General features: G+C 33.6%; 1 protein-coding gene across 1 annotated transcript in view; it reads left to right on the forward strand.

The window, feature by feature from the left end:
• The window catches only part of LOC132740080 (plexin-B3-like), a gene marked incomplete at its 3' end in the record, with an annotated part of 57,193 nt that overhangs the window by 16,764 nt on the left and 25,381 nt on the right, over window positions 1-15,048 (forward strand). Inside the window, 1 exon segment of the mRNA XM_060727941.1 lies at window positions 1,641-1,749. Coding sequence (XP_060583924.1) covers window positions 1,641-1,749 — 109 coding nt within the window.

The following is a 15,048-nucleotide window of genomic DNA, read 5'->3' on the forward strand; positions in this document are numbered from 1 at the left end:
AACTCCTCTATAACTTGAATTCCTCCATAATGCCTGAAATAAAAAAACAACAACAAAAATCTTAATTTATTAATGATCATCACAAGACAATTTACTTTTGATTCCAATATCAACATACATCTACATATGACTTTGATAACAGAATGAGATCGACAGATTTGTCGGATAAAATTACAACAATATATTACTAACATGCAGCTTTATTTAGAAACGATTAGGTTAACAACAATATATTACTAACATGCAGCTTTATTTAGAAACGATTAGGTTAATGTTAATTTTCAAAAATTATATATAAATCAAGTGTCTTCTAATTAAAATCAATGTTAAAAACGGCGGACGTGACAAGTTGACACGTAACTAAAATACATGTAAACAATGGATGTATGAAGGAACGTACATGCATCATGACAATTTTTGAAACTATACAAACCAATATAAAAGTTGGGAAAGTCAATTTTTTTATGTGCACATGTTATCAATGATTAAAATATTATGAAGATCGAAACTCATTTTCCACATTGAAAAAAAAACACAATACAATATGTGGCACCTGAAATAATTAGAACGGCACGTTATCGGTATTTGATGCAATGCATTTAGAAACATTTACATCTAAACAAAAATACGATGATGTATAAATAAACATACAAAAAATATAGAAATTTCATAAATTATAACTACATAGATTATTTTCGTCAAAAGGAAGTTGTATAGCTTTTTTTCTCGAGGAACTGTCGCAGTGATTTAATTGGACAAGACAGACATTTAAGATTAATTAATGAAGTTTATATAATAAATTCAATTCTTAAAGAAGTATAAAAAAAAGCTGGGCCGTTATTATATGGATTATTTTAATCGTTTTTTGTTTTTGATAGAATTTCGGGTTCCTGTGGTTATTGCTACTGACCTAATTAATCGGGATAAAAATAAACTTGAGAACTGATGACGCTTGCGGTAGTGATTTTTTCTAATCAAATGTACCTTTCAACTGTTTCAGGGTAAATTGAAAACAACAACGGTAAAAATCATCTTTATTATTTTCGAAAAAAAATTAAATTGCACTTGCATTTATTTACACCAGCTAGACACCGACACGGAGTTACGCGTTAATTTTCTCTCGGAGTCACGCGCTTTTATTTTCGTCTCGGAGTCACTCTCATCACACGTTTCTCACGCGGAGTCACTCGTTTTTATGGACAAATACTCTCGCGGAGTTGCGAGTGTTTTCCTCGATCCTCCGAGGATTTTGCATATTCCTCGTTATCTGTACTGTATGTCATTTGATTTCCTTGAAAATTCTGCATATAGTGTCAGGCATAGGGTAAATGTCAACATCATTACACTACACAGATTTATTATGTTATTGATCACTTACTTTATTTTGAAGATCATGACTGTGTTATATTTGTAAAATGAGGATTTTTGGCTCGGGCAGCATACGCACACCTCATGTCTGAATTAATGCTTTTATATTAAATATATGAATACTTTCTTGAGATAATGTTTCTATTTCTACTTCAAATTGATGGAGATACACATGTGCAAAATATTTTTAAGCATGGGCATTATATTTTTATTTACAGCCATTGTCCAAAACTTTATGGACGGCCCTCATACTTCTTTTCATTTTATTTCAGGATTGAGTGTACTATTGTGAAAACTAACAGCAAGACTGAAGAAACATGTAATGTAAAAGTCATTGTTAATGAGTTAGAATCCAATCAAAATGTGTCCTATACTTTTAAAGTAAGTATTTCAAACCATGTTGTTAACATTCAAAATTTTAATACTGTGTTGCTGCATTATTTCTGTTAACCATTTTCATTACATTGCATGTATAAGACAAATGAAATGGGCCAATACTGGACTAGAAGCTGAAAACTGGATTTTTCTATCAACATGGCTACCAATGTGAGTTAGTCACATTAGGTAACTTATTCATGCTTTAATTAAAAAATGAATTTATATACATGTCCTACATTGTGTATCATAGTCAAGAAAACATTGTTTCTAGAAAAGTCACATTTTATTATTTCCAGTTTGCATATAGTTAGAGCAACAGTTAAAGTTCAATAAATCAAAACAAAGAACATTGAAGTGCATATTTTGTCATTTTTCACCAACAATGTGACTTGCAAAAAAGTCATTTCTTTATATATAAAAAGTAGATTTGCAAACATGCTAGAATTATTATTCATGATCAGAAGTAGATTCTTACAAGAAGAGTTGTATTACAAATTATTTTATTCTTTCAAAAAGTGCAAGAAATTTTGCATATTTTAAATCCATATTTTTTATACGCCCTTTTGAAAAAACGGATTGTATTCATGGAACGCCGCTGGGATGGCTGTTGTCCACTTTTTGTCCTCCTACATGCATGGTGAGATTTTGATTAAACATCATGGAAATGTTCACCATTATGAGAAGCCGTGTCATAGGGATGAACAAAATCTCTAGGTTAAAGTCAAGGCCACACATAGAGTTCATTGAAAAATGCTGGTCTGGAGCAAAACTTCTACATGCATAGAGGGATTTCAATATAACTTTGCACAAATGTTCACCATTGTAAGATGGAGTGTCATGTGTAAAATTCAGGCCCCTGTGGCTAAGGTCATGGTCACATTTAGGGGTCAAAGTTCAAATAAAAATATGAAAATTTGTATAGGGACCATTTAGTCATCATTTATTCAAATTGTCATTATTTGACAGCATCTGTCACACTTTTAATTAAGGTCAATATATGCAAGGTCAAGGTCACTGAAGATGATGAAATATTCCCAAATCACACCTTTTAAAAAGTGAAATAAAAATCTGTCTGCCGACAAGTACAAAACTTTGACTGAACAAAGTTAGGTACCTGTCAAGCATTTTTATGTTTTTAATGCTGCCCTTTTACTTTACTTTTTAATTGGAACATAGGCCTGAACTGCCTGAAATGTAACACCTTTTCTTACTTTTATGCAAAATTTCATAGCAGTTTTTCAGACCTTTTTTTTTTACCAGGAAGCAATGTTAAGATAATTTTATCAAAGAAATAGAACATCCAGACCTTTACCATGTAGTTTGCAATATATTGTTCAAAAGAATAAATTAACATTGAAAGGGGACTCATTTATTGCTCATGGGCATCAAGCTAGAATTCCCCAGGTGTTATTTATTTTTAATGTTGTAAGTTCACTTATGTAACTTCAAACAACAGGCAAAACTTCAAAACATATATATTGATGTACTATTAAAGTCTATTTCAACTGCTGTGTTGCATAGAAATGAATGTCTCTCTGATTTGACAAAGAAACTTACTAACCTTACTGGTAAAAATAGACTGTACTTAGTAAAAGTGATAAAGGGCCAGAACACTGCTAGGGGCCGGAAACTGCTAGGAAACCAGTAACTGTTTACTTTTGTGATTTATGATTTTCTTAAGAAAGTTTTTCGTTTCTTTTAAATATAATTAGTATTTTTTGACAGTATAGTATATGTTTACATTATTAAAGTGTTTAAGAAAAAAATAATGTAGATATTCACTGAATGGTAAGTAAAAATCATTAGGGTTACATGTATCTGCGGTGGGTGGGGGGAATGCAGTAATTTTGCGATGAGTGTTATATATCAGAATCTTGTTATAATGTGGTGTTGAGACCTTGGACCCCAAAATGAGTGTTATAACAGGGCTGCAGTGTCTTAAGTGTTTGTGATTGTCATGTGACTTTCAAAAGGCATAACAAAAGAGAAGGGCTATAATGTAAACATCTGTAATTATATCCCATGTATTTATTACCAGACACCATGTCTCGGAAAATCCAAAGTGAAACTAATTTTAAATTATAATGTTCATTTTCAAATATTACTATGGCAATAAGAATGATTATGAGTAAAGCATAATCTCATACAATATAGGAGCGTAATCAAAATCTATTAGAAAACAAGTCTGAGTAATTAACATCTGTCATACAAGTTGACTGGCAATTATTGGGACTAGAAAGGTATCAGAATATCTTGATATTCAAGGTGTCTAATCATCAGTGGTAGGGATGTGGATCGTCGGGTAAGTGACGATCCTATCTGATCCACGATTCAGCACATGTGATTCACAAATCGAACCACGAATCTTTTGTTATCAAGACACCCATAAAAACATGAACATTAGTTCTGAAAACATGTTAATTTTTCTTAACCCTTTACCTCATATATACGCGAAACAACGCACTTTCGAACCCCCCCCCCCCCTTTTTCAGGTCTGAAAAAGTGAAAAAAATGTCCTATTTGGGGCCCAAAACACATGTTTTAGTTTGAGAAATGTTGCTAAAAAAAGTGAGCACTTTTTCAGCGCCGCCCCCCATCCAAAAGATACATCAGGGGGTTGCCAGAAGGGGGATGCGCCCCCTTCTGTTTGGGGGGTTTGAAGGTGGGCGGAATCCCCCTCATCGCCAAGAAAATTTTGGACTTGTGAGAGGCTATAAATGACCCCAGATTGATCATAAGGTAACGTGTAACCAACGCTGAAAAGCATTTGACTCTATCTCAATCCATTGAGAAGTTGCAGCACTTTGAAATCAATTTTGATGGAAAAAATCAATGCAAAATAGTGATTTTTGGCAATTTTGAGATGTCCCCTTGTTGCCATGGTAACAGAAAATTTAAGCCTGAGCATGTTGTTGCAAGGGCAATGGTCCAGTCAACATTTGTGCCAAGTTTGATTAGTATTGAAGCAGTTTTTATAGTATTATAGCAATTTTAACTTGTAACGAGAGACTTTTCAATGAAAACAGCCATTTTTCACAAAATGCTCATGAAGTAATGGGTTAATGAAAAAAATCAAAAAATCTTCAAAACAACAATTTTTCTTCAAATTTATATGACAGGCCATGTTTAAACATGAAAAAATGCGATTTAGGGTATTAAAAGTATTTTCATCATTTTCTGTGAACTCATTACGTTATATACACGCCTTTTTCACCCCCCCCCCTTTTGTTGTCTCAAATGGTGAAAAAATGCCTTATTTAGGCCCCCAACACTTGTTTTTGTTTGAGAAATGTTGTTAAAAAAAGTGACCTCTTTTTCGGCGCGGCCCCCCAACCAAAAGATACATTATATAGGGGGTTGCCAGAAGGGGGATGTGCCCCCTGTTTGGGGGGTTTGAAGGGGGCAGAGTCCCCCTCATCCCCAAGAAAATTTTGGACTTGTGAGAGGCTATAAATGACCCCAGATTGATCATAAGGTAACGTGTAACCAACGCTGAAAAGCATTTGACTCTATCTCAATCCATTGAGAAGTTGCAGCACTTTGAAATCAATTTTGATGGAAAAAAATCAATGCAAAATAGTGATTTTTGGCAATTTTGAGATGTCCCCTCGTTGCCATGGTAACAGAAAATTTAAGCCTGAGCATGTTGTTGCAAGAGCAATGGTCCAGTCAACATTTGTGCCAAGTTGGATTAGTGTTGAAGCAGTTTTTATAGTATTATAGCAATTTGAACTTGTAACGAGAGACTTTTCAATGAAAACAGCCATTTTTCACAAAATGCTCATGAAGTAATGGGTTAAAGAAGAAAGAAACATTATGTCATCGCAATTTAAAATTTTCACAAAAAAATGGTACGGAAACACATTTTTGAGATTTTGTTGCCTTAATACATATCGTAGAATGAAAATATGTCATAGTTGTCTGTCTTTTATCAGTTGATTATAGCTTGACAAGTCATTAAAAGTAGTTTACCTTATCATATATCTTAGAGTTTTAAAACTCGGTGGGGAAAAATAACACCTAAACCATTAAATATAATGTGCATCAACTTGCTTTTTTTCTATAATATATGTTTAACAATTATGTGATGGCATTTTATATGTTTTGAAAACAAAAATATTGTATTGATAAATACTTTTTGAAAAGATTTTTTTTATAATGTTCTTCCAGCAAAATTTGTAAAACGGATATTCGATCTCATTACATTTTAATATAAACTTTAGTTTAACTTTGACTACTATGTTATCTAACATGAAAGACAAGAGAAATGGTTATTGTCATTGATGAAAGGAGCATTTATTAATGAATGTTGTGCAAAATATCTGAATAAAATCACAGTCATAAAAAATTGTAATAGTGGATAGCAAAAGGTATTTAAGCCTTAATGGACATATCAATTAAACTTAAAACACAATTTAAATAAGTTTTAAGTAAGTAAGTAAGTAAAGTCTTTATTTACTGAGGCTACAGATTTGGTTACCCAATCTTCCATGTGTGGGCCTCAAAAATATATGTATAGATGCATTAATACATTCTGCACAAAAGAAAACAGTCAATTTCAATACTTAAAATAAAAGCAGCATTTTATGCCCCTCCCCTACGAAAAATTGAGAGGAATTATTATTTGTACAGTGCCATCTTCCATATTCCTTACTTTGAGTGTGGTCCATACCTTTGCATATTTTGCATAAATTGTGCATTGATGGTCATTTCAATTACTATGTCATTCCTGGATGGATTTTTGAAATAACTTAATAAAAATGTTTTTTGACATTATATCGATGTGTCACATTCAAAAATCAAGTCACACTTGTACTTCCATATTCATAACATGATTAATAGATGGCGCTGTTATTCCAACGATATTGTTATTCATGAATGATTTACTTTACAATTATGCATAACTTTTTTACATTGATCTGATGTGTATCACGCGAAAACAAGAGCTCCTAATTTTTAGCTTGACTTTTTTTTTTTTGAAAAAAAAAAGTAGAGGTATTGCTATAGTCGCGGCGGCGTTGCCGTTCCCGTCCGCAAACTTGTACCTGGATCATAACTTTTTTATTTCTTGGTGTATTGTCTTCATACTTGGCCACAACAACCCTTGGGACAAGACCTTTCAGTAGACCACACTAACCTTGACCTTCATCCATAAATGACCTTTACCTTCAAGGTTAAAAGTCCAAATTTTGCTTGTTCATGCTGTTATTGGCTGTAACTTTGTTATTTTTGAATGGATTGTCTTCAAACTTGAACATAATAATCTTCAAGGATATCCCTTAATAATAACCCGACAGACCTTGACCTTCACTCATAAATGACCTTGACTTTGAAGGTCAAATTATTGAAATTTTCATGTTTTTGGCTATTATTGGCTGTAACTTTGTTATTTATGAATGGATAGTCTTCAAACTTGAACATAATAATCTTCAGGGATATCCCTTAAAAATAACCAGACAGACCTTGACCTTTACTCATAAATGACCTTGACTTTGAAGGTCAAATTATTGAAATATTCATTTTTTTGGCTATTATTGGCTGTAACTTTGTTATTTTTGAATTTATTGTCTTGAAACTTGAACATAATAATCTTCAATGATAACTCTTAAAAATTACCCGACAGACCTTGACCTTCACTCATTAATGACATTGTCTTTGAAGGTCAAATTATTGAAATTTTCATTGTTTTGGCTGTAACTGACTGTAACTTTGCTATTATTGAAGGGATCAACTTAAGGACCAGACCTTGTTGTTTATCAAACCCAAATTTGCTTGGGCTCTTTAATGACCTTGACCTTGAAGGTTAAATTACTGAATTTTCTCAGATTTGTGCATTAAATGACTATAATTAAATATTTATTGGTGTGTGTGTGTGTGTATATATATATACCTTGACCTTGACCTTCACTCATAAATGACCTTGACTTTGAAGGTCAAATTATTGTAATGTTCATTTTTTTGGCTATTATTGGCTGTAACTTTGTTATTTTTGAATGGATTGTCTTCAAACTTAAACATAATAATCTTCAAGGATAACCCTTAAAAATAACCAGACAGACCTTGACCTTTACTTATTAATGACCTTGACTTTGAAGTTCAAATTATTGAAATTTTCATTGTTTTGGCTGTAACTGGCTGTAACTTTGCTATTATTGAAGGGATCAACTTCATATTATAACAGAACATACTTTAGGACAAGACCTTGTTGTGACTTTACCACATCACTCCACCACGTGACTACCACATGACTCTACCACGTGACTCCACTACGTGACTCCACCACGTGACTCCACCATGTGACTTTACCACGTGGCTTTACCACAAGACCCCACCACAAGACTCCACCACGTGACTCTACCACATGTATCTATTTATAGAATTTTCTATTTATAGAATTGCATGTTTCTATTTATAGAATTTTCTATTTATAGAATTGCGTGTTTCTTTTTATATATATATATAATTTAGTATATTTATATATACAAAATATATAGACAAAACTTATGTGACATTAGACAGGCCGATTAATTTTATAAAAGGAAACGTTAAGATTTTGTTCAAACATTTCTTTGTTTGCTTTTAGAGAAAGTAAAAAGTCAAGCGTTGCCCCTGCCCGGCGGTGGCTCTTGTTCATTTCATGCGTTGATACTCTTGTTTGGTCAACAATTCTGAGTTGCACAGATGTGTTGCATTTTAAGGTCGAACAAGAAATAATCAAGTCTCGGGCTCAAAGGTTAAGGTCATAATTGCCAATTGTCATAATTTGTACATTTTGTAAATCTTTGATAGATTTTGAAAATATTATGCGTAAACATGTTGCTTATTAAATGGATCATCATCATCATCATTATCTTTAAGATCTCCAGTATCGTCTTCATCATTTATAAAGCATCATATCAGGTAATATTTGATTTCCTTTTAACCACTCCATTTCATATTGTACGACCTCAAGATGTAACTCTACTATAATTATGACAATGTTTCCAAATGTAAACAATATAATCTGAGAGCTTAGGTGTCTTGCTATGCAGGTAATATTCAAGTACAGTTTTCATAGATAGATTTAGGGCATGATAATAACAACAAAAGATATAATGCCTGCCTAGCTCAATGAGATAGCATTAGATAAGTAATCGAGTCTGTTGCTTGATCCTCCGACAAAGTAAATTTCTCTCATCGCTATTTCAAATATCATGTGAGGTAAACAGGGTCACTTGCAGCGAAATTTATTACTTAATTATCAAGAAAATCCGGTTTAGGCGAATCGAAAGCCAAAATTAGACCAAAACATTTCTTATAGAACGCCAAATTTATGTTTCGCCCATTGTTTTCTCATTAGGGTACACACATTCTGTTAATTTTGGGACCATACGCCACTTTTAATGTACTTTTAATGAAAAGTGTCTCATTGAGCTTTCCATGATGACCGTCGTATTAACACATCTGCGAATGTTTCAAAATTCAAATGTTACTATTTCATGCTAAAGGTTGAGTTATCCTTGAGGAGGTGCTTGGGGGTGTGGACGGTACTTTGCACTACCCATTACCCTCCATGAACAGGCTCAATCAAACCAAGTCTGCAACATTTTCAATTTTACTGTTTATTGGAAGTTCTTTAGGGATTGTATTATTTCCCTATTCACACCTGTAACTTATGCCAGACTTACATTGTTTAGAATAAATATGCTCAAAATCGTACAAGCAAATAGAATGAAAAACGGAAAGCTTTAAGAAAACACAATATGGTACACTTACGCTCGGTTCGATTATTCCTATTTTTTGGACAGCAGTGATATATGCAAGCTTCTAACAACGTCCTCCAAGCAAAATTCAGTATTTAACCCATTACCTCATGAGCATTTTGTGAAAAATGGCTGTTTTCATTGAAAAGTGTCCGTACAAGTTCAAAATGCCATAAAACTATCAAAAATGCTTCAATACTAATCAAACTTGGCACAAATGTTGACTGGACGATTGCCTTTGTAGCAGCATGCTCCGTCTTTAATTTCCTGTTACCATGGCAACGAGGGGATATTTGAAAATTGCCAAATATCACTATTTTGCGTTGATTTTTTCAATCAAGATTGATTTCAAAGTGCTGCAACTTCTCAAGGGATTGAGAAAGAGTCCTAGGCTTTTCAGCGTTGGTGACACGTTACCTTATGATGGACCTGGGGTCATTTTTAGCCTCTTAAAAGTCCAAAATTTTCTTGGCGACTGCCGACCCCCTTGTGAGGCGGAGTGTCGCGTGCAAGATTCAGGTCCTTGCGGCCAAGGTCAAGGTTACACATAGAGGTCAAAGTTCAGATAAAAATATGAAGATGTGTATATGGACCATTTAGTCATCATTTATTGAGGGATTGTAACACAAATGGTCATTATCAAGACTATGGCTGTGATACATATAATTCAGGTCAATATATACAAGGTCAAGGTCACTAAAGATGATGAAATATCCAGATTTTGTAAATAGAATTTAATCAAAGGGCGACAACAAAGTTATTACTTTGGTCATAAATGACTTACACAATTACTCCCCTTGATCTACTTTCACTTTCAATTCTAAAAATAGAATTTAATCAAAGGGCATGAAATAATCCTCTTTCTTGGACTTGAGTATGTTCTAAAGAATGTAACATTTATTTACACATGTTTCATTCATTGGTCAAGATTCTTAACTGTGATAACTATGGTGTTCTGTAGACTTGATATTTGTTCATAAAGATCATACAGTAATTACCTTATCAAATGTAAATACTTTCTCATAGAAATTTAATTATATTTTAATTTTCAAGTAAATATCAGTTCAGCTCATTCAAAGATTAAGAATTGTAATGAAATGTATTTCCCTAGAATAAAATCTTAAATCAGAATTTTTTAGTTATTAAATTACAATTACATGTACTTTTTATACGCCCGTTTAAAAAAAGATAAAAATATGAAGATGTGTATAGGGACGGTTTAATCATCATTTATTGAGCGATTGTAACACAAATGGTCATTATAATGACTACGGCTGTGACACATGTACTTTAGGTCAATATATGCAAGGTCAAGGTCACTAAAGATGGTGAAATATCCAGATTTTGTCTGGAGCATATCTCCTACATGTATGGAAGAATTTTTATAATACTTTATGGAAAATGTTCACCACCATGATATGTATTGCTCCATGCATGATCCAGGTCTCCAGGTCAAAGGTCAAGGTCACACTTAGAGCTCATTGAAAAACGCTTGTCCGTAGCAAAACTTCTACATTCATAGGGGGTTTTCAATATAACTTGGCACAAATGTTCACCATTGTGAGGCTGAGTGTCGCATGCAAAATTCAGATCCCTGCGACCAAAGTCAAGGTTACACATAGAGGTCAAAGTTCAGATAAAAATTTGAAGATGGTTATAGGGACCATTTAGTCATCATTTATTGATGGATTGTAGCACAAATGGTAACTATCATGACTACAGGTGTTGACACATTTAATTTAGGTTAATATTTGCAAGGTCAAGGTCACTGGAGATGATTAAATATCCAGATGTTGTTCCGGAGCATATTTTCTACATGCATGGAGGAATTTTAATGTTACTTTTATAGAATTGTTCACCACCATGAGACGTAGTGCCCTGCACATAAACCAAGTCTCTAGGTCAAAGGTGAAGGTCACAGTTAGAGCTCATAGAAAAACACTTGTCTGGAGCAAAACTTCTACATGCATAGAGGGATTTCAATATAATTTGGCACAAATGTTCATCATTGTGAGGCTGAGTGCCGTGCATAAAATTCAGGTCCCTGCGACCAAGGTCAAGGTCACACATCCTGTGCATATCTTCCCTACTGATTTGTTTTAAGGTTCATTTAACAACACAGTGCCAAGGATAAAAACTTGCTTGCTAGATAACACTTATCGATAATGCCCCCATCTCCATCTAAAGCTTTCGTAAACGGGCGTATTTTGTGACTATGGCACCCTTGTTAAGGTATCTACTTCAAACTTCAAATATATATTTCTTATCATTACACAAATGTTGTGTGGCAAGGTCCATAACTCTAGCATGACTATTTCTAGAATTATTCCCCTTGATCTTGGAATTTATGTTAACAAATGTTATTTTTTTACTATAACTTAATACATAATTATACATAATTGATTTTTCTTTCATAGTTTTGTCCTCCTTACTGCGTCCAGTATTTTATTAGTCGAGCTTCGCTGTCTCCTGTGACAGCTTTTGTTAGCTCACCTGTCACAAAGTGACAGGGTGAGCTTTTGTGATCGCTTTTCGGGCGTCCGTAAACTTTTACTTTAAATGACATCTCCTCATAAACCACTAAGCCAATTTCATCCAAACTTCACATGAATGTTACTTTGTTGGTCACCTTTGAAAATTGTTCAAAGAATTTTATTCCATGCAGAACTCTGGTTGCCATGGCAAGCAAAAGAAAAAACTTTAAATATCTTCTTCTAAAAAATCCAAAGAGCTAGAGCTTAGATATTTGGCATGAAACATGTTCTAATGGATGTCTACCAAGTTTGTTCAAATAAGAGCCCTGGGGTCAAAATTGGCCCCGCCCCGGGGGTCATTGATTTTCCTTATATGTGTATAACAAAAACTTAAAAAATCTTCTTTGAAAAAACTCAAATAGTTAGAGTTTAGATATTAAGCACGAACTATCTTCTAATGGGTGTCTACCAAGTTTGTTCAAATAAAAGCCCTGGGGTCAAAATTGGCCCCGCCCCAGGGGGTCATTGGTTTTCGTTATATGCATATAGTAAAAACTTAAAAAAATCATCTTGTAAAGAACCCAAAGACCTAGAGCTAAGATATTTAGTATGAAACATCCTCTAATGGGTGTCTACCAAGTTTGTTCAAATAAAAGCCCTGGGGTCAAAATTGGCCCCGCCCCGGGGGTCATTGATTTTCCCTTTATGCATATAGTTAAAACTTAAAAAATCTTCTTTTAAAGAACCCAAAGACCTAGAGCTAAGATATTTAGCATGAAACATCCTCTAATGGGTGTCTACCAAGTTTGTTCACATAAAAGCCCTGGGGTCAAAATTGGCCCCGCCCCAGGGGGTCATTGATTTTCCCTATATGCATATAGTAAAAACTTAAAAAATCTTCTTTTAAAGAACCCAAAGAGCTAGAGCTAAGATATTTAGCATGAAACATGTTCTAATGGATGTCTACCAAGTTTGTTCAAATAAGAGCCCTGGGTCAAAATTGGACCTGCCCCGGGGGTCATTGATTTGTAGCTCACCTTGCACAAAGTGCAGGTGAGCTTTTAGGATGGCCAACCAAATGTGTCCGTCGTCCGGCGTCCATCCACATTTTATTCAAACGACATCTTCTATAATACCGCTCGACCAATATTAATGAAACTTGGCAGGAATACTCTTTGTATGAAGCTCTATCAAGATTGTTCAAAGAAAGTCATTCCATGCTAAACTCTGGTTGCTATGGCAACAAAAAGAAAAAACTTAAAAGTTCTTATACTTCAAAATGGAAAGGGCTAGAGCTTAGATATTTCTCACAAGGCATTAGCTTGTTTGTTTCTACAAAATATATTCAAATTATGGTCTAGAGTTGAAAATTAGCCTCTGTTTTGGGGGGTTAAAGGTTTTTTTTATTTAGACTTTCTTTGTAGGGATAAATTGAGATAGTCTATCTTGTATTTTTTGTCTCAACAGACATTGTTATGAAGATTTTTCTGTTAAAGCATAAGAAAGATGAAAAGTTTGTTGAATGTGAATGTTAATTCAAAACAGAGTCAATCAGATTAGCACAAATTTGAGAGCTACAGTGAAGTTGATTTCCCCATTCAATAATGGATTCTTCCATTAATTTCGTAACACCATCAGAAAGGAAGACTGTGTCATTTCCGAAATACACTGTAAAATATTTCGGTTCTTGACAATGACTTGCACATTCTATTGTGTAAGATATTGCACAAAGAAACGTAAGTGAACACAAAATGTTGTATTTTTTCACAAAAATTAGTTGATTAAGATAAAAGTTTTAATTTACAGTACGGATATTACTTTTTGACATTCTTCCGGTTTGCGGGAAAAATCATACTCTACACCGGTCTTACTGATGAACGATTTATGTCCTAATACATTGTATTTCATTCTGAGAACAAACATACAATTCAAATCATTAAATAATTCATATCACTGAGTCCATTCAACGAATTAAAAAAATTGAACTTAACCTCAGAAAACATCTGTATCAATATGACCTAGAGTTGAGATTATAAATAGAACTAAACCGGAAGTCGGCCATGTACAAGAAAATTGAGAAATTTTGTAACATAAACTCGTATTTCATAACAAAGAAGTGGAGATGAATACAATTATCGGTGTGCTTCGTTGAAACAGGTATTTTGTTAGTTATTTGTGAAGTATTAAGGCATGACATTTAGTATTTATGTAAATATCACCTCCCGTGTTGTGATTTATAAAATTATACATGTATACATGTATTGACCTTAATAAATGTATAGTGATAATGGAACAATAATTATGGTAATTATACATGGTGCTAGTAATACTTAATTATCTTTATCATATTGTTTACTAAGCAAGAAAATTACGTAATTTTAAAATTACCTAACCTCACAATATTATCAATTTAAACTTGAAAATCTTCTCGAAATGACTTCCCAAACAGTAATTATTTTAAACATGAAAATGGTTCATGTAGAAAAAAAAGACAAGAAAAAACTGAATTGACTTATGAAAATGTTTGTCAAACAGTCTGCCACGTGAAATTCTTACCTTCCTGAGATCCATGCTGTTTGTTGTTATTGTTTTTAGCTCACCTGTCACAAAGTGACAGGGTGAGCTTTTGTGATCGCTTTTCGTCCGGCGTCCGTCCGGCGTCCGTCCGTAAACTTTTACTTTAAATGCATACATGCCATAATTTTTGGACAGCTTTCCGGGACACTTTTCATCGCGGCAATAATGGATGTGTTGGCAGTTGTGGAAAAGGGGGGGGTGTGTCAATCGTATAACGTTATTAAATTAGGACGACTTTCTCCTGAATTTTAATGATAAACAGTTAACTTACTAGTTTTATAAGTTGTCTTTTAGGTCGACATATTTATCATTTTAAAAGTATTTCTTTATTTAATTTATTATTCCCTAAAAGCAAGTAAGTTGTAAGTTATAAACCCGGTGAATGGGCGCAGCCATGTTGTTCACCCGTTATATCTTAAAGTCATGATAATTACTACATGTCACGTAATGCAATTCTTCCGGTCATAAAAACAAACACAGCAAGGTGATTTATTTGACACCTTTTTTTT

Source organism: Ruditapes philippinarum, unplaced genomic scaffold (genome assembly GCF_026571515.1).
Source record: "Ruditapes philippinarum isolate M1 unplaced genomic scaffold, ASM2657151v2 ctg3029_1_1_1_1, whole genome shotgun sequence".
NCBI classification, from domain to species: domain Eukaryota; kingdom Metazoa; phylum Mollusca; class Bivalvia; order Venerida; family Veneridae; genus Ruditapes; species Ruditapes philippinarum.